The 25371-nt window shown below is 34.6% G+C and overlaps 1 protein-coding gene across 1 annotated transcript in view; it reads right to left on the bottom strand.

Moving 5' to 3' along the window:
- Window positions 1-25371, bottom strand: part of Arp10 (Actin-related protein 10) — a 175845-nt gene that overhangs the window by 76156 nt on the left and 74318 nt on the right. The window contains exon 7 of the mRNA XM_090400157.1: window positions 178-260. Coding sequence (XP_090256283.1) covers window positions 178-260 — 83 coding nt within the window. The remainder of the gene's footprint in view (window positions 1-177; window positions 261-25371) is intronic.

Genomic DNA, 25371 nt, shown 5'->3' with positions numbered 1-25371 from the left:
TTCTGAGCCATTAACGAAAAGATATATAAAGCTCTTCTAGTATTTCCTGCATTAATGTTTACGAATCAAAAATTTCTTTCAAATAGCAAAACATTTTCAAATATCAGGTATTACTAAAATTAGAATATTTCTTATTATTATAAAATAATCAGAAAAAAAATGGAACACATCATTTACCTGATAATACAGCTCCTAATGGCTTTTCACTTGGCTCCCTAGTTTTCACAGTGGCACTCTCCATGAGGTGTGCTTCTATTCGTCTAATGTATTAGATATTAATAAACAGTAAGATGTTTAAAACATCTGGATATAATAAATGAAATTTCTACTACTAAAAGAGAAATAAAAAGTTACCTAACTATCAGTTTCCAATACCACTGATGAACAAAATGTTTTCACTAGTTATTAAGATTTGATAATATTTCTAATAGAGAGTAGGTAAAATTTCAGATTGTCAAAGAAAATGCAACATGTCTAATATTACATTGACTTTCACAAGCAGCTATTTTCATATATAATAATACCTCACTACTGTCAAATAGTTTATTAGATATCATATTCACCATGTTTAAAATAAATTTACACTTAAAAAAATAATGTATGCATAACCTTCATCATAATCAATTTCCTGTTATGTATCCTTAAAGGATGGTCAGGCTACTGACAGCACAATATGATTAAGTTTACATTTTATTAATCTCCAATCAACAATTATCCTCCAAATCAATATATTAGTTGTGAGCCAGTGGCAGATTTAGGCATTAAGGGGCCCAAGGCAGTTGCGATTTTCAGGGCCCTTTAAATTATTAAGTTACAAACAATTCATTTTAATTTTTTTTAAAATATTTTTTGTATAATTGCACAATGCATACACATACATAACAATAATTACTTCACAACAAAAATTATAAAATGTTTTGTATACATATAAATATGAAAATAGTTATGTAACTTTAATTGTAAATTACATATTATTGGAACAATTCGATAATATTATAATCACATTCAGGTACAGTCTGTATTTTGTACGTAAGTATTTTATGAAAATATACTGGCACTTTTCTACTTTTGCAGCAGCAAATTTGTTAATTAATAAATCAAATTCTAATTCTTGTAATACAGAATTTTCAATAAACATCAGTGACAAATTTGATAGTCGATCTTGCCCCAATGAATTTCTTAAATAATTCTTGACATGCTTAAGGACGGAAAAAGATCTTTCTGCAGAAGCATTACAAATAGGCATTGTTAAAAAATTTTTTAGTATTGTTCCTACATTTGGAAAAGTTGATTGCAATCCGTTAATGATTGTTTTGTACATTTGAAATGGACATGTGATTTTTTCTTCTTTTATGTATTTTAAGAAATGATGTACTGTTAAATTGTGAATGAAACTATGTTGTGTAATTTATTTTTTTTCATTCACATTTAACATTGCTTATTATGTATTAATCATAATTTGTATAAAGATTATTTATTGTTCCTTAATTAAGGATTACTATTTAAATATTTATTCTAAACTTAACCTACTATTAATTTATTAAATAATAATGTGTAGAAATTTATGATAACTAAAATATATATGTAAAGTAACGAAAAGTGTATTATAAATAATTGTATACATAATGAAAGAGCTGATTAAGTAGCTCAAATATTCTGTTTATTCTTATTTGTGAAAATTTAACGTTATGTAATCACTTATGTAAGAGTAGAGCGTTGTATTACATTAGCGAAATGTTTACGTTCATGCATTGTCATGGAGACGCATGAAATAAACAAGCATCAGTCGAAGAGTGCGTGACCTTGGAACCAGAAAGGAGAAAGGGAGGCAATAAGAATTTTATAGAAAGAAAAGGGAAGAGTTTTGCGGAGCCTGAAGGAAAGTAGGATATAAGCATAGAAGTGAAAGAAAATTATAAATTCTTTAGGGCAGAAATCCAAGAGCATAGTGTTTAGAAGTAAGCAAGAAACGTAGTGAATCTTATACTCAACTGCAAGTGAAATCAGCTGTTGTTATAGAGGAAAATTGATGTCGTAATCGGATAAATAAAGAACTGGACATTCAATGGGAAATTCTGATTAGTTCCAGTTAATCTAGGATTACGTCTTAATTCTATATTGCCCTGAGAAGAATATAATGAATTTATCTAGTTGCAGAAAAGTAAACAAGGAAGGACATCAGTACCTTATTGCTGTCGTTTAGAGTAGTGAAGCGCGATTAACAGTAGTTCAGTTAAAGCGTTGGAGAATTTTATTTAACGTGTTCCGCTAGCTCAAATAAGTTAATTCATAAGTGTGCTCGCAATAAATTGATGTATTGAAGATTGTATCTGGTAAGAGTAGTCATACATGTTTGTTTATTCTAATATTAACTATAGCGTATCTTCGAAGTTCAAGGTCCGAAATAAGATTGCTTGGAATAATGTCTACCTTGATTAGTGCCTGCTGTGAATTTAAACATTAAGTACAACTGATAGATGTGTGCAGACTGATCAAATGAGAAGTTTTGTTTTATTAACTTGAATTAAGAAAATTTACAATTTTGAAGCAGTGAATTGTATGTTAAAGTTTAGAACATTGAATTGGAATGAGTGACTTAGCAAGATATATTAAATTATTTGTATTGTTTCATTTAAAAGTAGAATTCATGTATTTGCTATATATCGTACATTAAATATTTTATTTTGTCAATCTAAATATTGTGTTTGCCTGAATTCCCTTTTATTGCACCATTCATAAAAAAATTTGAATCTTGCGGGTGCCCCAAGTAGAATGATAAATAATTTGGCCTAATGAGAAGACTGCTAACCTAATTAAGAATTGATCCTACTGTTTTATATAGACTAATCTAAAAATAGGGTGGCGCAGTATAATTATAAATTTCCCTTCTTTTGGAGATCAATTTGCAATTAGTTGTTATATTGATAAGAGTGACTTGAACCAAGATGGCGGATTTAGAACATAACATGAAAATAGAACGTCACGACAGTACTTCGTCATTGAAATAGCTAATTTCAATATCATTCTTATATTTCCCAAATTAGAAATGCAATCGTTTATGTCATCTTTACTCATATTGTGATCAAAAAATAATTGAAAATGACTTAACACATTAGAATACATATTAATTTTGGTGGAAATTTCGGTACTTAATCTATCACAAATAATATTATGAGTATCTACGATGAGCAATTTGCGACCTGTTTAGAATTGTCTCATTCATGTTATTTGATGCTGTATTTAATTCGTCAAAATGTCTTTTTTGTTTCTTTATCCAGTTTATTTCATAATTTGTTTCATCAGTTAATAAATTTGCTTGTCGTTCCATGGTTTCAAAATCATTTCGTACATCCATTATAAAATTACGCAAAGATTTTAAAAGTTTTACACATTGCAACAAATGTGTTTGAACTTCTTTAAGCGAAAGACTTGTGTTATTTATTCTTTGCAATAATCTATCCCATTGTTATTGTTACAATATTGTTAACACTGCAATTTCGTATTTATCGAAATATTTTGACAATGTTTTGGCATGCGCAATCTATTATCTGGTTTCTCAAGTTCATTTTCGCCTATTTTAATAAGAACAGTTTTAATATGTTTATAATTTAATATCAAAGCAGATACAGCATCAGCTCATGATGACCATTTTGCGTCGCTGATTCTTTTAATATGTTTGGAATTTGTATCGGCAAAACTGTCTGTAAGTAAATTCCATCGTTGCGTAGATTTAAAAAAAAATTATATACGTTCTGTACGAAATCGAAATAATAAACAGCCTTTGAACAAGCTTCTGCAGCAGAGTTTCCAATAATGTTAAGTGTGTGAGTGGAACATGGAATGAAAATTGCTGATTCGTTCAACATCTTAATTCTTGCTTGTAGACCATTATATTTTCTATCCATATTTGCTGCACTGTCATATGTTTGGCCAAATTTTTTATATCAAGATAGAGCATTTAAATTGTTAAAAACGAGTTCCTCTAAATTTTTTGTGTAATGGTTATTTAATTGCAGAAAACCAAAAAAACCATTCCAGCACATCTCCTTTACTATTTACATATCTCAATATAAAAGTTAACTGGTCTATGTGGCTCACATCGGGTGTGGAATGGACAATCAACGAATAATACAGAGCTTCTCTAACTTCCAAAATTAATTTCTCCTTTACTTCAGTCCCCATTAAAGCAATAAATTCATCACATATCGTATGAGATAAGTAATTAACCTTCCTGCTTCCGATATATCTTGTTAAATGATTTTTAATAAACTCATCAAACTGTGATAAATATTCTATACAAGTTATAAAATTTCCTCTTTTGTTAACACCACCACCACTTTCATCCTCTCTGTGCCCCTGAAATCCTAAACCTAACTTGCTAACCACTTTACGTGGCTACAATTCTTTTTAAAACATCTCACCAATATTTTTGTTCAATATTAATCTGATTAATCAAAAGAGAATCAATACATCCAGTTATCGACAATCTTTTTTTTTTAAAATCAACATTGAGGAAATATGTTCTTTAGAGCATTCATGTTCTTTCAATGTGGGTTTAAGATTTTTCCAATCATTGTATCCTGTACTAAATTTAGTAATAGAACGTGTAAAAAGTTTGCAAACATAGCAGTAAATCATTTTGCTACTTTCTGAAAAAATATGCCATTCTCGATACTTTTGTGCCATTGTGCCGTTCACTTCCCTAATTTTTGGGGAAGTGAACCAATTTCTAACCCAACTCTCAGATCCATAACTTAAAATTGGTTTGAGCACTGTCTTGTATACTGCTAGTTTGGTGTTTTGGCTAATTTCTTTCTTATTCCATATAAATTTATTCAGCTGGCTACTCACCATACCAGCTTTGCTTATTCTATTGTCTATTTCCAGATTTAACTTGCCATCTTCAGTAAAAACTGTGCCTAAATAGCTGAAATATTTTACTTGTTCTATAGGATCTCCATTCAGAATGCAGCTGAAATTTTCTATACTCCTGCCTATTTTCATTGCTGATTTTCATGCCAAATTTGTTACAGCTGTTATTCAATTTAGTTAATGAATCCTGGAGACTTGTACCAGATGTCTTTAGGAGAACATCATCTGCATAAAGCAAAGAGCTAAGTTTGATATCTCCAATTCTAATATCAGACCTGATACCACTTTCTTTCATAATGTGATCCATATAGATGATGAATAAGAGTGGAGATAATGTGCATCCTTGTCTTACCCCTGAGTTTACATCAAACCATCATCCTATATTTCCTTCAATTTCAACTGCTAACTGACAACTTAAAAGACTATGTATATAATAGAACATATAATGTTCCATTCACCCCATATAACTGTAGTGTTTTGAAAAGCTTTTCTCTGGGCATCTTGTTGTATGCTTTTTCCAGATCTAAAAAACTTAAGTACAGGTCCTTGTCATATTCCCACGATTTCTGAGCTATTTATCTTCAAGTGAAAATTTGATCTTGACAGCCTCTATTTGGCCTGAAACCAAGTTTGCTCTTCCACAATCTTTCTCAACCTCTTTTCAAGTATGCTTGCATAAATCTTACCTGGAACACTTAGTAGAGAAATTCCTCTGTAATTCTCAGATTCAGTTTTATTCCCTTTTTTATAGGTGGTACTAAGAGAGAGCTCTTCTCCAATCATTGAGAATTTGACCTTCTGTTGAGTGGATAAGGGATGCCAATTTCTTATATGGTTTGTAACAGGTAGTCAGGTTACAAACCATATAAAAAATTGGCATCCTTTATCTGTTCCACCAAAGACCAGCCACTTCCCCTAGAACTACCTGGAGTATACCAGGTCCCTTGCAGTTGTAAACTATCCTACTACAGCCAAACAGGCAGGACAGCTAATATCAGGATATCTAAACATAAAGACTACATCTGGTTTCACCAATACAGCAACTCTCAGGACTTGCAGACCATACACTAAAAGTGGCTTTTTTCCATTGCTGGAAGAAAGCCACTTTACTACACTGCAACAAATATAAATGTGAACAATTATTCTTGAAATCAGCCTCAGCTCTAAAAAACTTCCTAAACCTCAACAAATTTGGGTGCATGAGACTGTGTAAATCTGGGAAGCATGCATCCTAAGAACATCAGCTCAACAGTCAAGACAACCCAATTTAGCCTGCTAGGGAAGGCACCTTTAGGACTAGGACCAATGCCAGTTGCCTTCGTCAGCCTCATTTGCTTATTGTTAGTGCCTGTGTGTGCACATCATAGTTTTATGTTCTCAGAAGATGGCAATTTAACATTGCCAAAATGTTGGAAGGTATTGATTAAAGTTTATTAATTAATATTTTGTCATTGTCATTTCCTGAAAGATTTGAAGTCATGTATAACCAACGTATAAGTTTATCTACAAGAAAAGGAAAAGATATGTAGGGTGAACTGTGTACTGGCCTCTCTCAATGAGTATGTAATAATACAAAGGATTATTCTTAATAAAGGAGTAATAAGCAAAAAAGCTTTACACAGTTTTAATATTTTTAATTGTACTATTGTTAATCATCATGTGTGGCATTAGTACAATTAAAAATATTAAAACTGTATAAAGCTTTTTTGCTTATTACTCCTTTATTAAGAATAATCCTTTGTATTATTACATACTCATTGAGAGAGGCCAGTACACAGTTCACCCTACATATCTTTTCCTTTTCTTCGTTTTCAGATGCATTTGTTTGAAAATGAGCAACACAGTTGCTCATTTTCAAACGAATGCATCTCACAAGAAACAATGATTTTCTGGGACAATTTTTATTTTTATTTTTTTGTTGATTATTGACTTTGAAAAAGCTTTTGACAAAGTTAAAAGAAGCATTGTATTTAATATATTAAAAGAAAGACAAATACCAAATAATATCCTAAAAGCTATCATACGTATATATATGAAAATAATCAAATATAAATAAGATTAAATCATGGAATATCATATACAAGAGAGATAAACCAAGGGGTCCGACAGGGATGTCCCCCTCTCAGCAACTCTTTTTAATATTAACCTAAATGAAATATTAATAAAATGGAATAAAAATTTCCATCAAGGTACTACTGTGAACTTAAACACTCTCCTTTTTGCTGACGACCAAATAATAATTACAAATTCTGAAGATAACTTACAGAAAGCTTTTTTAGATCTAAATGAGATAGCCAAAGATTACGGTATGATAATATCAACAGAAAAATCAAAAACTATGGCCTTTAAAGGACAAGATCCAGCAAGAACTAAGATAGTAATAGATAACAAGATCTTAGAGCAGGTGAATTCATTTAACTACCTACCTACCTATTCATTTAACTATTCATTACCTACCTACCTTCATATGTATGATCACATATGAAAATGAAAAAGATATAAACATAAAAATTGCAAATTATTTAAAAATAACAGGTGTAATGAACTCTGTATTTAAACCAAACCTAGTTAAAAAACAAACCAACTAAAAGTATACAATACATTAGCCCTACCAGTATTATTGTATGGAAGTGAAATCTGGACAATAAAACAAAGATTAATAACAGTAGAAATGAAGTTTATGAGAAAAACTGAAGTATACTCTATTTGATCATAAAAGAAACAAAGAAATTATGAAAGAATTAAACCAAGAATCAGTAATAGAAAAAATTAAAAAATATAAACATAAATGGATGGAACACGTTCAAAGAATAAAAATAGAAAGAGTACCAAAACAAGCCTTAAAGTACAAGCCATTAGGAAAAAAAAGAAAACCAGGATGTCCTCTTAAACGATTCAACAATGATTTCTAAGGCCAGAACAGGCCATGCTAGTCCTAAATCTTTAATATGCATGATGAATTCCCCCCCCCCCTCTTTAAATAGGAGTTAAATAAAAGAAACAACTATTCTACTTTTCTTCTCAAAAGGTTAAAATTTTCAGTAAGAGGAAAGATTAATTCTTTGCAATCCATAGAATGACTAGATCTATCAATAAATCCTGGGCTTTTTATTGTGATGCCAAAAAACTAAATAATTGTGATGTTGATATATATATATCAACATCACAATTATTTTCATCTCAGATTTACTCACTTGTAGTCTTCTTAGCAAAATATACAGTTCATGCTATTCTTTGATTTCAGAATAGGGAATAAGTTTTTGCTCTTTTTCTTTACTAAGGCGAAACATATTAGAAAAACTTTAATTTCACAAATTTCTAAATAAATCACTAATTATGTCACTTCTTAATTCAAGATTCTGAGGATACATATATCCTCAAGGGGTATACAGAATGCTGTGACAGTACCACACAAAAATTTATTATTAAATTTCCTATCAACAAATTTCTTCCAAATTAATCTTTTAGCTATCAGAACTCCAATGTTGTTAAATATCATATATCAATATTCGAAGGCAGTTCAAATTGCATCAATTGACCTAGATCTTGATCTTCCACTTCTTTTTCTCCTGCCATTCTAGCATTAAACATCTGTTTTGTTAATCCTTCTCCAAAGATCAGTTCTGCTCACACATTTCTGAATGCTAACAATGTCAAGTTCATTCCTAATATCTTCCTGTTTAATATGATTCTGCCACTGAACACCATCTATTCACTCCCCTATTTTTTTCTCAGACCTGTGGTTCCTAGTCAATTATTTTATATCTAATCCTCAGTTGTTAGGTCCACAAGTTAATAACACTTCTCAGCAGTAGTTTAATTTAATAAACTCCTAAAGAAGTATGCAAAAATATACGCAAAACTAGTAGAGAAGTGCAGAACTGATAAACTTATTTTTTTATCTTAGAACTTTCTGGTCTTCCTTCAAGACAAGATTTAGGTGTTTAGTATTCATGTGGATATTTTACAGCAATAACTCAAAACAGCATACAAGAACAAAATAAATGTCACAATTTATTAAGCTGTCCATACTGCACTGGATATGAAACATTATTTTGCTTTGAAATCCAATGAAATATCAGCAGCTTAAACAAGTTATATTCAGTTTGTTTTTGGTTAAGTTTTTACCAATACTGTAAAAACTTAACACAAATTTTACTGCCAATAATGTTTCGAATGTTCCGCTAAATTTTCATTTAGCATTCCGGTTGTTTTCTTCTTCTTCTTAAGTAGCTTCTCCAATTTGGAAGTTAGCAATTCTAGTACAGAGCATCTATTCCTCTGCCATCCCTTTGATCTCATATTAGCTCTTGTTACTCATCCATTTCTTTACATCATTAATGCAAGAAGTTCTTGGTCTGCCAGTAGATCTTCTTCCCTCTAATTTTCCCTCCAGTATTTCCAGAGATGCTTTCCCTACTGATCTTCTTAATATGTGTTCTGCCCTTTTGAATTTTTCTCTATAAGGTCTTCCACAAGTGTCCATTTGGTTAACTTCAATACCTCTTCATTAGTTTTTTACTTTTCACATTAGTTTTTTTACTTCCAAGAAATCTCCAGTGCTCTCCTATAGCACCACATCTCAAATGTCTGCTGGTTCTTGATTATGGATTTTGTATATGTCCACTTTTCACATCCATAATTCAATGAGGACCATACATAAAATTTCATTATTCTTAATAGTTTTAATCTGTTTATTTATTACAGAGGTCATTAGTAATTTATTATTCCACAATGATTCTGTTGCGTAGTTATTCTTCAATTTATTTCCATAACTGTTGTTCCATTTTCTGTAATCAATGCTTCTAAATAATTACAGGTATTTACATTTAAATGAATCCCATTGATACTCTTTAAATCTGTTTTTTGCTTATTACTATATACCTGATTTTAACTGTATTTAATACTGAGTCATAATTCTGACTGTTTTTGATTTTGCTGTGAAGAGCAAATCATCAGCAAATCTAATATTGTTAATTCTATTGCCATTTATTTTTATTCCCATTTCAATTTCTTCATACTCTTTCATTATTATTTCATTCTATATATTGAAAAGTGAAAGGGGATATTATACACCCTTGTCTCACTGCTCTTTTGATATCTATCTATTGTTTCATCATGAATTTCTTTTATAATTCCAGTATAATTATATTATTATTCTGAGGTATTTTGTATCAATTTCAATGTTGTCTTTCATCATCATCAAAATTCCTGACATGTATCCTTAAGGGATGTACAAGATATAATAGTATTACATGAAAAACTTACATCATTACTAACTTCCTATCTACAATTTTCCTCCAAATCAATCTGTTACCTGTCAAAACTCCAACATTACCAGATCTTATATTTCTCTCGTCTAAGTTGTACCATATCAATTCACCTATATCTTGGTCTTCCACTGAGTCCTTTTCCTGCCAACCTGGCAGAGAACACGTGTTTTGCTAATCTTTCCTCTCCCATTCTGTTTAAGTGACCATACCACCTGAGATTAGCTCTGCTAACACAATCCTGGATGCCAACAATGCCAAGCTATTTCCTAATATCCTAGTTTTTAATATGATATTACCATTGATGCCATAATCTTTCTCAAGACTCTCATATTTGTGGTTCTCCAGTCTTTTTGTAAAGTGTTTTATTTCTAACCCATCCATAAGTTAAAATTGGTTTGAACACGGTCTTGTATACAGATAATTTAATGTTTTGACTGATTTTTCTCTTATTCCATATAAATTTATTCAGTTGACTATATACCATACTGGCTTTTTCATTCTGTTGTCTATTTCCATATTTAATTTACCATTCTCATTAAAAATTGTGCCCAAGTAGCTGAAATGTTTTCTTGTTCTATAGGTTCTCCATTCATGATGCAGTTGATATTTTCTACCTATTTTTTCAATTTCTACTTATTTTCATTGTCTTTGTCTTGTTATTGCTGATTTTCATATCAAATTTCTACAACAGTTATTCAATTTAGTCAGGAATTCTTGCAGACTTGTAGTGGATTTACTTAGAAGTATAACATCATCCACATAAAGCAAAGAGCTGTGATTAACATCTCCAATTTTGATATCAGGTTTAATACCATCCTTCATAATGTGATCCATATAGATAATGAATAACAGTATGTACTGACATCAGATTTAACATCAATTATGTACTTTCTTCAATTCTAACTACTGACTTACAACTCAAATACAGGTTAAGTATTGCTTGATATAATGCCCCACTGACACCATTTAACTGTAACAATTTGAATAGCTTTTCTCTTGGCACATTGTCATATGCCTTTTACATCTCTACAAAACTTAAATACAGAGCTTTGTTATATTACCATGATATCTGAAATACTTGTCGTAAAGTGAAAATCTGACTCTTATAGCCTCTATCTGGCCTGAATCCAGTTTCCCATCCACAATCCTTCTCAACTGTTTCTCAAGTATGCTAGCATGAATCTAACCAGGAACACTCAGTAGGGAAATATCTCTGTAATTCTCACATTCTGTTTTATTTCCCTTTTTGTATATGGGTGCTATTTGAGCTCAACTCCAATCATCTGGAATTTGTCCCTCTGTCCACGCCTTGTGAACTATGCAGTGCATCCACTATAAGACTTATATACCTCCATACTTGAGCATTTCTGTACTATCATCTACTCGGACTGCCGTTCCACATTTCAGGCTTTTGATGGCTTTTTCTACTTCAAGTATGTATTCCTGATTGCATGCCTGTTGAGTGTTTTTTACTATTGTGCTATTGCTACTTGCTTCAATTAGCCATTTTTTTAAAGTAATTACTCCATACATCAAGGATATCTTTTCCTCCAGTTTTCATGTCACCTTTATCATCTCTAAATCTTTTTACAGACTCTTTCATCCATTTCTGAGCTTTTTCAACAACCTCCAGAGTATCTTGGCATATTCTTGATATTTATTTTCTATGTTCCTAACAATGTCTTCCCATGACTTTTGTTTAGCTAGTTTTACATAGTGTTTAGCTTTCTTACATTTGTCTCTGTATTCTCTAAGAGCACATGCCTATTTATTTTTTAGGAACTTTCAATATGCTTTTTTCTTTTCTTTCAATCCACCATGGAGTTGTGATTTTTCCATCCTTACAGACTTCACCACATGCCTCTCTGGCTGAATTAATCAATGTTTTCTTCAGGATCCGCCACTGAATCTCTAAGGTTTGGTTCCTGTTCTCAAACTCTTTCATTTTTCGTGAATAATGTTTGTGTATTTTAGTCTACAGTTTAGATCTGAGGGCTGCTCAACTTTTATTCACTTTACAACTTTCTTACATGCTTTTCTTTTCAATATGAAATATAGCTCAAGACTAAATGGTGATCACTTTCAATTTCAAATCCTCTGTATACTCTGGTGTCTTACACCAGTGAGAAAACATCACTATCAATATAATCAATAAGACTTTTCTTATTCCTTGCCTCTTCATGTGAATTTGTGCACATTTTTATGTTGAAACATGGTGTTAGTAATAACCACTCCATGTTCTGAGCAGAAATCCAACAAGTATTTGTCACTATTATTAGTTTTACTTTTTACTCCAAATTTTCCCAAAATAATTTTGTATGTCTGACAATCATTTTCAACTCTGCTATTTAGATCTCCAACAAGGACCAACTTTTCATTTTTTCATTGTGTCAGTTGCTTTCGCTAAAGACTCAAAATCCTCCACTCCTACTACCTTAGTAGAACCTTTTGTTTGACCATAAGCACAAATAAGTCTCATTGTCTAGTTCCCCATTCTGATATTTGCCCACATCACTCTACTTGATATTGTCTACCATTCAAGAAGATTAGCCTCGTATTTGGTTTTGAATATTATAGCTACTCCTTCTTTGACCTGATTGTTATTGCCTGAATATAACATTTTGTATTTATTGCTCAGAAAAATCTCACTAGTTTTTGTCTTTTTTGTTTCAGTCACCCCTATTATATCAATTTGGTACTTATCCAATTCCTCAGCTAGCTCCATTTCTTTGCCATTCAGGCTTCTTATGTTGATAGTAGTGATCTTGAACTCTGGTGATGTTGAATTGGGGTGTGTTTCAGGATTTGTTCCAGTAGCTTACTTTTCGCTGTTTGCTCTGGTTCCCTGGCAAAAACAATGGGGGCCTTGTTTAACCAGGTGACCCCAGCCGCCATGAAATTCTGTCATATGTTGTACCATCATTTTATACTGTGAATACAGTTTGGTTGGCTAAATCGCAAATTGTGAGCCCATCCTCATTCGTTCAGTATCCAAGTAGATACCTAACAGGGTGCACCATGAGAAGGTGAGGATTGGATATTAAGTAAGAATCCCCTGGTCGATTCTGTGCATTTCTTTGAAGACTATGTAGAGGTCTCCTCTCAGTAATACAGCTTTGACCCATAAGCAATGTTGTCTTTTAAGCTTTCTATTAACTTTGCAGGGCTTACTGCATCAAATGATTTTTGAAAGTCTTTAAAGCATAATTATATGTTATTTATTTTTATTGATCTTTCAATAGTAGTTTTTAATTCATAAATTGCATTAATTGTACTACTTTTTCCTAGCACAAATCCTTTGTGAAGTTCACTTATATAGGCATTTAATTTTAGAAAATATCCTATTTTTTTATTATTTTCAATAGTATTTTTGAAGCATGAGATGTGATACTAATCGTTCTAAAATCTTTACATTCTGCTACATTATTCTTTTTTGATACTGGAATGCAAACAGAACCTCTATCTCACTCACTCACTCTCACACACACACATTGTATTATTTCTTTAAAAAAACCTGTTCCTATTTCCCTTATCTCTTTTTTATTAACTCAGCTGATATTCCATCACATCCCATAATTTTACCATTAGTTAAATTAGTCATTGCTAAAAAAGCGATGACTGATTTAACTAAGATCTGGAAAGACAGACACATCTCCAAAAAGACCAAAAACCTTAGTTTTTGGTGTTAGACAATGACAAAAGATGACAGAAGAAAAATTGAGGTGTTCAAGCTCTAATGCTGGAGAAGATTGTTAAGAGTGTCTTGGACAGAAAAATGAACAAACGAACTGAATATCCACACAAGACTGATAAACATAATTGACAAGAGAATAGTGCAATATTTTGGACACATATGTAGAAAGGAAGGCAACTGCCTGGAAAAAATAATCATCCAGGGTAAACCATGTGGGAAAAAAAAAGAGGAAAACCTCCCAACAGGTGGACTGACCAAATATCAAGAATTACTGGACTTAAACTAGAACAAGCAATAAGAGAAGCACAGGGGAGAAAGAAATGGTGAAGCATCATCAGGAAGGTTATACGAGTCCTCAGACATGAGGAGATCCAAGAGAGAGAGATGTTGGAAGTTTATTTTGCATTTGGTTAGACTATAATAAATTTAGTTTAATCCTTTATCCTAGCATAAGCAAGCAAAGTTTGGGCCTGAAAATATCTTCAGGACTGAGGTAAGGTGGTGCAACACCAGGCAACTCCGAACAAAGGTGGACCAAGCTCTCATTACTCCTTGTCTCATTATGTCCCATAATGCAAAGCACATTAGTTAGACTATAATAAATTTAGTTTAATCCATTATCCAAGTGTAAGCAAACAAAGTTTGCGCCTGAAAATATCTTCAGGACTGAGGTAATGTGGTGCAACCAAGTGCAAAATAAACTTCCAACATCTTTCTCTAAATCCAGAGTAATTCAATAATAAGGTGGTATACACCTGTTGGCAACTCGTATAGGTAAATATGACCTCTCCTACTGCTTCTGCCTTAGTATCTCTACGGTTGGGTCTGCCTCTCACTGACGAGACCTCAATAAAGATTGAAACCGGTCTGGGTAGTGGCCCTTCCCTTAATGCATAGCAGTATACATGTCCACAAGAAGATGTGCTTTGCATTATGGGAGATACTGAGACAAGGAGTGATGAGAGCTTGGTCCACATTTGTTGACCAAGCTCTCATCACTCCTTTGCTGGGAGTTGGCTGGTGTTGCACCACTTACCTCAGTTCTGAAGATATTTTCAGGTGCAAACTTTGTTTGCTTACACTTAAATAAAGGATTAAACTGAATTTATTATTAGAGAGAGAGTTCTTTTATCTTTTATTGAGCTTAATATTTATTCTTCAAGTATATCTGGATTATTTGAGTTAATACCAATCACAGGTTTGCCAGGCCTGTGGTCATTATATAGTTCTATTAGGGATTCCTTCCATCTTTGTAGCTTGTCTTCTGGATTGATAACATTCTTAAAAATCCAGAAGGCAGTTATCTTTTAACTGCTGACTTTTTATTTTCTTTAGATTATTAAGAAATTTTATTTTTGAGTATAACTTTACAATTTTATTTTCTTTATCCAATTTCTCTACTTCTAAATAATTATTATTGATCCATCTATGTTTTTCTTCTTTACATTAATTTTTTATTTGTTCTCTATCTAATCTTTCATAGTCTTAATTTCCATTCCATTCCATCCCATAAAAATTTCCATTATTTTTCCAGGTTCTTTTATCCATTAGTTCTAATATCTCTTCTATTATCCATTGTTTCTTAAATCTTCTCCTTGTTTTTCTGATTCATTTTTCTTCTGTAGACAATCTTGCTTGTTTTATCTTGATCCATTTGTTGGGGGGTCTTCTTTCTTTTCAATATATTATTCTGAAATAAAGTCTTGTTGTTACTGTTATTTATTTATTTTAACTGTATTATCCTACTTGAATGTTCTAAATCTGTTAATTATCTTTTTTTAAACTTCATATTTATTGTAATTCTCAACAGTCTGCAGTCTGATAAATAGTTTGTTTTAATGACCATAAATTATCTTCACTTGAACAAGAATTATGAAATACTCTAGATCCAAGCACAATCTTCTTATCATCTTGGAAAGCTAAGATTACACTGTTTCTGTCCAGTAATTGGAAATTCATAATTTAAAACAGATGACTTAATTACTTAATTGTGCTTCTCCCACCACAAACTTTCCTAATTTCTTCTTCAGTCACCTTTAAACCTGGGGGGGGGGGGGGGTACTTAAGAGTAAAAGCTGTATAACTGAGATGAGACCTCCACATAGCCTTTAAAGGAATGCAGAGAACTAACCAGTGCTTCTGACATAATATCCAATTCTCACCTTCTTGTGGTGCACCCTGTTAGGTATCGACCTAGATAATGAATAAATGAGGATGGGCTGGTAATCTGGGATTTAGCCGACCAAACTGTATTCTTATTGGCTTAAACCACAATGTAAAATGATGGTGCAACACGATAAAATTTCTTGCCAGCTGAAGTATCACCCAGTTAAGCAACCCCCCCCCCCAGTTGTTTTCACCAGGGAAGTGGAGCGAACAGCCTGAATGGCAAAGAAATGGAACTACCTGAGGAATTGGATAAGTACCAGATAGACATAATAAAGGTAAGTGAAACAAAAAAGACAAAAACTGGTGAGATCTTTCTAAGCAATAAATACAAAATGTTATATTCAGGCAATAACAATTAGGGTAAAGAAGGAGTAGCTATAGTATTCGACACTAAATACGAGGCCAATCTTCTTGAATGGCAGGCAATATCAAATAGAGTGATGTGGACAAATATCGGAATGGGGAACTGGACAATGAGACTTATTTCTGCCTATAGTCAAACAGAAGGTTCTACAAAAGTAGAAGTGGAGGAATTTTTTAAGGCTTTAGAGAAAGCAACTGACACAATGAAAAGGAAAAGTTGGTTCTTGTTAGAGATCTAAATAGTAGAGTAGGAATGATTGTCAGACATATAGAAAAATTTTGGGAAAATTTGGAGAAAAGCACAAAGCTAATAATAATGGCAAATACTGGTTGGATTTCCGCTCAGGACATGGACTGGTTATATCCAATACAATGTTACACCTGAATTTGTGCACATGAAAATGTACACAAATTCATATGGAGAGAAGAGGCAAGGAATAAGAAAAGTCTCATTGACTATGTTATTGTTGATAGTGTTGGTGGATAGGGAGATGAAGTTTATGGGGAACATTGTAGCTAAAAGTAGCTAAATCAGCTCATCAACTCACTTGGTTGTTGAAAAATACCTTGACGAGCAGAGACAAGCAAGTTATTGTACATCTGTACCGAGCCTTGATAAGACCTCATCTCGACTACTGTGCCCAGATTTGGTCACCTCGGTTCCTTCTTGATGGGGAGGAGGTGGAGAGGATCCAGAGGCGAGTGACTAAGATGATAGCAGGTCTATGGAATGAACCATATGAAAACAGGTTGAAGATTTGTGGGTTGCAGAAATTAGTTGATAGGTGGAAAAGGGGAGATATGATTGAGACATTCAAATTGCTAAAGGGTTTCTATAGAATTAATTCAGAGGATATTTTTGAGATCAGGACTGGTGGTGGGAGAACTAGGGGACACGTATGAAAGCTGGGCAAGAGTGTGGTTAGCAGGGGGTGTTAGAGCTGGGTTCTTTACTTTTAGAGTGGTAAATGAGTGGAATAAACTGCTAGTGTCTGTTGCGGATGCTATGACGGTGAGTAAGTTCAAGGCAAGGTATGATAGATACTGTGAGAATGTCGTATAGTTGTGTGGACATGATGTTTAGGGCCTCTCTTGATGAGATCTAAGGACTCCCTGGATTCTGCCAGAGAGGAATGTGGTAAGGTTGTCTGCAAGGATAGAAAAATCAGAACTCCATGGTGGACACAGGAAGTTAAAGAGGTAGTGAAGGAAAAGAAGAAAGCATATTGAAAGTTCCTGAAAAATAAATAGGCAGGTGCTCTTAGAGAATACAGAGACAAATGTAAGAAAGCTAAACACTGTGTAAAACTAGCTAAATAAAAGTCATGGGAAGACTGGTAAGAACATAGAAAATAAATATCAAGAATGTGGCAAGATATTCTGGAGGTGTTGAAAAAGCTCAGTAAATGGATGAAAGATTGCTGTAAAAGGAATTAGAGATAATAAAGGTGACATGAAAACTGGAGAAAAAGATATACTTGATGTATCTACTTGGATACTGAACGAACGAGGATGGGCTGGCAATTTGGGATTTATCCGACCAAATTGTATTCTTATTGGTTAAACCAAAATAAAAAATGATGGTACGACATGACAAAATTTCATGGCAGCTGGGGCGTCGCCCGGTTAAATAAGGTCCCCGTTGCTTTCACCAGGGAACCAGGGCGAACAGCGAAAAGTCAGCTACTGTAACAAATATGAAAACAAACCCCAACTCAACATCACCAGAGTTCAAGATCGGTACTATCAACATAAGAAGCCTGAATGGCAAAGAAATGGAGCTAGCTGAGGAATTAGATAAGTACCAGATCGACATAATAGGAGTGACTGAAACAAAAAAGACAAAAACTGGTGAGATCTTTCTGAGCAATAAATACAAAATGTTATATTCAGGCAATGACAATCAAGGAAAAGAAGGAGTAGCTATTGTATTCAACACAAAATACAAGGCTAATCTTCTTGAATGGCAGTCAGTCTCAAGTAGAGTAATGTGGACAAATATGAGAATGGGAAACTGGACAATGAGACTTATTTGGGCCTATGGTCCCACAGAAGGTTCTACTAAGGTAGAAGTGGAGGAATTTTTTGAGGCCTTAGAAAAACCAACTGACACAATGAAAAAGGAAAAGTTGGTCCTTGTTGGGGATCTAAATAGTAAAGAAGGAAATGATTGTCAGACATACAAAAATATTTTGGGAAAATTTGGAGAAAAGAGCAAAGCTAATAATAATGGCAAATATCTGTTGGATTTCTGCTCAGGATATGGACTGGTTATTACTAACACCATGTTCCAACATAAAAATATGCACAAATTCACATGGAGAGAAGAGGCAAGGAATAAGAAAAGTCTCATTGACTATGTTATTGTTGATAGTAATGTTTTCTCCCTGGTGCAGGACACCAGAGTGTACAGAGGATTTGAAATTGGAAGTGATCACTATTTAGTCTTAAGCAGGATAAAATTGAATTTCATATTAAAAAGAATAATATGTAAGAAAGTTTTAAAGCAAATAAAAGTTGAGCAGCTTCTCAGATGTGAACTGTAGACTAAAATACACAAAGATTATTGAAGAAAAAATGAAAGAGTTTGAGAACAGGAATCAAACCTTGGAGATTCATTGGCAAACACTGAAGAAAACATTGATTGATTCTGCCAGAGAGGCATGTGGTGAGGTTGTCCGCAAGGATAAAAAAATCAGAACTCCCTGGTGGACACAGGAAGTTAAAAAGGCAGCGAAGAAAAAGAAGAAAGCATATCAAAAGTTCCGGTCAAATAAATCAGCTTGTGCTCTTAGAGAATACAGAGACAAATGCAAGAATGCTAAACACTGTGTAAAACTAGCTAAACAAAAGTCTTGGGAGGACTTTGGCAAGAATATAGAAAAGAAATATCAAGAAGGTGGCAAAATATTCTGGAGGTTGTTGAAGAAGCTTAGGAATGGGGGAAAGAGTGCTGTAAAAGGAGTTAGAGATGATAAAGGTGACATATAAATTGGAGAAAAAGATATCCTTGAAGTATGGAGTAATTACTTTGAAAAACTGCTAAATGAAACAATAGCACCCATATACAAAAAGGGAAATAAAACTGAATGTGAGAATTACAGAGGTATTTCCCTACTGAGTGTTCCTGGCAAGATCTATGCCAGTGAAGATCAGGATCAGATCTTCACTTTACGACAAATAATCGAGAAAGCATGGGAATATAACAGAGATCTGTATTTAAGTTTTGTCGATTTGGAAAAAGCATATGACAAGGTGCCAAGAGAGAAACTATGCAATACGCTACAGTTATATGGTGTCAATGGGGCATTATATCAAGCAATACTTAGTCTTTATTTGAGTTGTAAGTCAGCAGTCAGAATTGAAGGAAGTACAGGAAGATGGTTTAATATTAAATCTGGTGTGAAACAAGGATGTACATCCCTTCTGTTATTCATTATCTATATGGATCACATTATGAAGGAAAGTGGTATTAAACATGATATCAAAATTGGAGATGTTAATGTCAGCTCTTTGCTTTATGCAGATGATGTTATACTTCTAAATAAATCTGCTACAAGTCTGCAAGATTCTCTGACTAAATTGAATAGCTGTTGTAATAGATATGGTATGAAGGTCAGCAATAAAAAGACAAAGACAATGAAAATAGGCAGAATCATTGAAAATGTCAACTGCATTGTGAACGGAGAACCTCTGGAACAAGTAAAACATTTCAGCTACTTAGGCACGATTTTTACTGAAGATGGTAAATTAAATATAGAAATAGACAACAGAATCAGCAAAGCTGATATGGTGGGAAGTCAATTGAATAAATTCATATGGAATAAGAGAGAAATTAGTCAGAACACTAAATTAGCTGTATACAAGACAGTGTTCAAACCAGTTTTAACTTATGGATCTGAGAGCTGGGTTAGAAGTAAAGCACTTGACAAAAGACTAGAGACCACAGATATGAAAGTCCTGAGAAAGATTATAGGCGTGAACAGATGGCATCAATGGCAATATCATATTAAAAACAAGGATATTAGGAAAGAACTTGACATTGTCAACATCCAGGAATGTGTTAGCAGAGCTAATCTCAGGTGGTATGGTCACTTAAATAGAATGGGTGAAGAAAGATTAGCAAAACAAGTGTTCTCTGCCAGGTTGGCAGAAAAACGACCCAGAGGAAGACCAAGATATAGGCGAATTGATATGGTACAAAGTGCCTTAGACGAGAGAAATATAAGATCTGGTAATGTTGGAGTTTTGACAAGTAACAGACTGATTTGGAGGAAAATTGTAGATAGGAAGTTAGTAATGATGTAAATTTTTCATGTAGTACTATCATCCTGTACACCCCTTGAGGGTACATGGCAGGAATTTGATGATGATGATGATGGAGCAACAGCAAAGTAGCAAAAAAAAAAAAAAAACACTCAACTGGAATGCAATTAGGAATACATATCCATACTTGAAGTAGAAAAAGCTATCTTTTTTTTTTATGCTGTGCCCATACAAAAGAGGTTGGTTGGTCAACCTACTGTGCTTTAGTACCGTGTATGAGTAGTGGGTTGGGAAAGGAGGAACTTGTTTACATTTGATTTAAATGACTGTAACGTGTATTCCTTGGGAAACATAGCAGCTGGGAGACTGTTCCACAGTGCAACAATTGCAGGGATGGAGGAGGAGGGAAAAGAAACTTGTTCTGTTTGTTTCTATTGGGCAGCAGCTGCATGTGTTCCAACGAGCTTAGTACTGAGTGGAGAAATTATTGATGTTATTTAAGATGAGCATTTCCCATGGAAATATTTGTAGAATATACACACTGAAGAACCCATATGTCTGTGTGAAAGTGGAGGGAGAGAGTTGGTAAGGGAATGGGGCATTAATAAGTCTACTTGCTCTCCTCTATATTGAGTCAAGCATTTTGAGAGGGCTTTTAGGGGGCTGGACCCCCATACGTGGGAGCAGTATTCAATAGCTGGGCGGATTTGTGATTTGTATAATGTTAACAGCTGTTCAAGGGTGAAGTAACATCTTGAGCGAAAGAGAAATCCTTGTTTTTTGAAGCTGATGATGCAATGGTTGTGATGCATTTATGCCAGGAGAGGTTCGATGTGAGGGTAATTCCAAGAAGCGAGATCTCAAACTGTCTGGAAATTTGGGTATCGTCAAAAAAGGATAATGGGAAAAAATGGTTCTTCTTTATGGGAAATAGTATAGAACTGAGTTTTATTGGCATTGAAATTGCTGAGGTTATCTGAACCCCTTTGTAGGATGGCTTGGAGATCGGAGTTGAGGGTGGTGGTGGTTGATGTTCTGTAGGTTGAGGTGAGCTGTGTAGGGTAACGTTTATCAATGAAAGCGAGAAGTGTAGTGTGCTGTCGTCTGCAAAACTGTGTATTGGGTTAGAGGTCAACTGAAGTAGGTCGTTGGTATATAGCAGGAAGAGGGTTGGGTGAGAGGACAGAACCTTGTGGAACCCCAGCATTAATTGAATGGTGAGAGAATGGGGAACTATCCACCATCACACATAGTGTGCATCCAGACAAAAAGCTGGCAGTCCAACTATGGAAGTCCTGGGTCAGACCAAATGATGGTAGTTTGCTTAGTAGGCCTTTGTGCCAGACCTGGTCAAAGGCTTTGGAGATATCTAGTGAAACCACTTGAGATTCGCCAAACTTCTCCATGGCATTTGTCCAGAGATGGGTGACATATGTGAGCAGATCTCCTGGAGATCGGCAGTGACAGAATCTACACTGGCGGTCATTTATTAGGTGAGTGTCTTCAACGTAGTGCAGGAGTTGGGAATTGATGCCTTTTCCATTACTTTTGACAGGACTGAGGTAAGCGAGATAGGGTGGCAGTGACTTGTCACCCTTCTGGGATATATTCCAGTGGAGTAAGAGAGTATATATATATATAGGCGACATAAGATACAAGTCAGTTCTGGTGTGCAAACTTTCAGGTCAACTGGGGGAATGCCACCAGGTCCAGGAGACTTTTTTTTTGTCTAATTTGACAGTATTTTTCTGATCTCATTCTGGCAAAAGGATATTGGGGTTCCTGATCACATTCTGGCAAAAAGATATAGGGGCATTGTATGTTGGGTGTCTGGAATGGTTGGGGGGGGGGGGGGACATTTATCATCATTAGATATGCATGCATTGGAAGCAAGTATGAAGCCAGAAGATTAGCTTTTTCTGTGGGTGATGATGCAATAGAGCCATTTGGGTATGACAGGAGCGGGAATAGTGTTCGACAGAAATTGCGGGCAATTGCTTTGGTGAGAGACCAAAAGGCTTGGCTGCTAGTTTCCTGCTTTTTGCTCTTTCGAACTCTGTTTTGGAAGCATTGATTGTTTTTTTGCATCCATTTTGGGCTTCGGTGTAAGCTTTAAAGGAGAATGAGGTTCTTGATTTCAGCCAGTTGTGGTATGTCTGGTGTTTCACATGTACAGCCTTTTCACATCTTTCAGAGAAACAGAGTTTCGTTAGGAATGGAGTTCAGAGTACTGTGTGGAGTGTATGTTTCCATGCTGGTGAGGATTATTTGGTAATAAGCTCGGTGTATATGTTTAGGTTGGATTGCTTCCAGCCTTCCAACCATGGGAATGTGACAAAGAAGTTGCAGAGGCTGTCCCACTTGGCACTGTTATAGTGCCAAACTACTCTTGTATGGGAGTGTCTGTGTAAGCATTGTTGCAGTGGGAGGAGATGACCACTAGATTGTGGTCAGAATTGCCCATGGGGCTCACTACTTTCACTGTGTATTTGGAGGGGTCATTGGTGAGGAAGAGATCTAGGGTGTTTGGGGAGTGATTATCTGGTATTCTGGTTGGCATCTGAACAAGTTGTGTAAGGTCATTAATGATAACAAATGTTTCAGCATCTCTGCCTGCAAGATCTGTACAACTGGAGGAGGAAAGCCAGCTAGTGTTGTGGACATTAAAATCTCCTAGGAGGATAATTTTGTTGATGGTAAAGTGGGATTGGAGAAAGTCAATTTTTAGGGAGAGGAAATTAAAGAGCTCAGAGTGGTTGGTTGGTTGGTTGGTTGGTTGGTTGTGTTTGGGGGAGTGATAGAGACAGCAAATGAATTTGATTGAGTGGTGAAGGGATATTTTCAACCAAAGAAGGTCAAAGTTGGATGATTCTAGGTTGGGTGCTCTCTGGCAAGCTATGTCAGAACAGATGTATGCGCAGACATATGAGACAATGAATTTGATTGAGTGGTGAAGGGATATTTTCAACCAAAGAAGGTCAAAGTTGGATGATTCTAGGTTGGGTGCTCTCTGGCAAGCTATGTCAGAACAGATGTATGCGCAGACACCACCCTCGGGACGAAAGTTGTTAAAGAACGAGTAGTTTGGAATGTTGAGATAACTACTACTAGGGGAAGGTGAGATTTGAGTTTCTGCCAGGAAGAGTAGGTGGGAGTTGATAGACTGAAGGTGACAATATTAAGGTTGGAGTTAAGGCCACATCATTCAGAGAAATTTCAGAGAATTTGATTGAGTGGTGAAGGGATATTTTCAACCAAAGAAGGTCAAAGTTGGGTGATTCTAGGTTGGGTGCTCTCTGGCAAGCTATGTCAGAACAGATGTATGCGCAGACACCACCCTCGGGATGAAAGTTGTTAAAGAACGAGTAGTTTGGAATGTTGAGATAACTACTACTAGGGGAGGTGAGATTTGAGTTTCTGCCAGGAAGAGTAGGTGGGGGTTGATAGACTGAAGGTGACAATATTAAGGTTGGAGTTAAGGCCACGGATGTTGGTGAAGTGAATATGTAGGGTTTTGTGAGTCATATGTTTGACCGCACATTTCCTATGCAGTGCCTGCATACTGGTCTCCATGGTGGCTGCTAGTGGCATCACTTGATTTATGCACCAGTTTATCTTGTCTGTAGTCAATGATCCAACTGTTGTCACCATTTTGACATTTTTCTTTGAAGCTGGAGTCTTTGTTCCCTTTGTGCAAATGATAAATCTGGTTGAGCACGTATGAGCGATCGGGGACAGGTGTCTTTGAACTTGCTGTCAATTGCTGTTGTTAGTTTTGATGTGCTTTTCAGATTGTATCAAGTCACTTTTACTAGGTGCAGAAAGTTCATTCCATCCTTCCTTTTATTTATAGGCCCAAAATCTAAAGCTTGAAATGTGTAAAGGCGGTGAGAGTAGATGATATCTGACCAGAAATGCTCAAGCATGGAGGTATGAAAGTCTTGCATTGGCTGTGCTGCATAGTTTCAGAAGACCTGAACAGTGGGACAAATTCTTGATGATTGCAGTAGAGCTCTCCTAGTACCCATATACAAAAAGGGAAATAAAACTGAATGTGAGAATTACATTCCCTACTGAGTGTTCCTGGTAAAATTCATGCAAATATACTTGAGAAGGATTGTGGAAGGGAAGCTTGGTGAAGAATAAGCTGGATTCAGGCCAAATAGAAGCCGTCAGAGTCAGGTTTTCACTTTACGACAAATAGTTCAGAAATCATGGGAATGTATTTAAGTTTTGTAGACCTGCAAAAGGCAAATGACAATGTGCCAAGAGAAAAGCTATTCAAAATGTTATAGTTATATGGAATCAATGGGGCATTATATCAAGCAATACTTAGTCTTTATTTAAGTCAGCAGTTAGAATTGAAGGAAGTACAGGAAGATGGTTTGATGTTAAATCTGGTGTCAGTCAAGGATGTGCATTATCCCATCTGTTATTTATTATCTATATGGATCACATAATGAAGGAAAGCGGTATTAAACCTGATATCAAAATTGGAGATGTTGATCTCAGCTCTTTACTTTATACAGATGATGTTATACACCCTCTGTCCAAAAAGAAACTAAACTTTTTGAAAATAGAAGAAACTAGTGGTGCCAACTGTTGTATCTTTTTGTTGTCGAAAGCAACAACCTTCATTAGTGTCGTGTCAACTGTTTATGGCATTTGTTTCATTAGAAGCCGAGTTATAGTGCCAAGAATGACAATGTGTTTTGACGAACAGTTGGAAAATGA

This window comes from Typopeltis vanoorti, chromosome 11 (genome assembly GCF_054136105.1).
Source record: "Typopeltis vanoorti isolate ZY-2024b chromosome 11, IOZ_Tvanoo_1.0, whole genome shotgun sequence".
Classification (NCBI taxonomy): Eukaryota; Metazoa; Arthropoda; class Arachnida; order Uropygi; family Thelyphonidae; genus Typopeltis; species Typopeltis vanoorti.
Note: the sequence above shows the minus strand (reverse complement) of the source record. Positions and strands in the feature narration are given on the sequence as shown.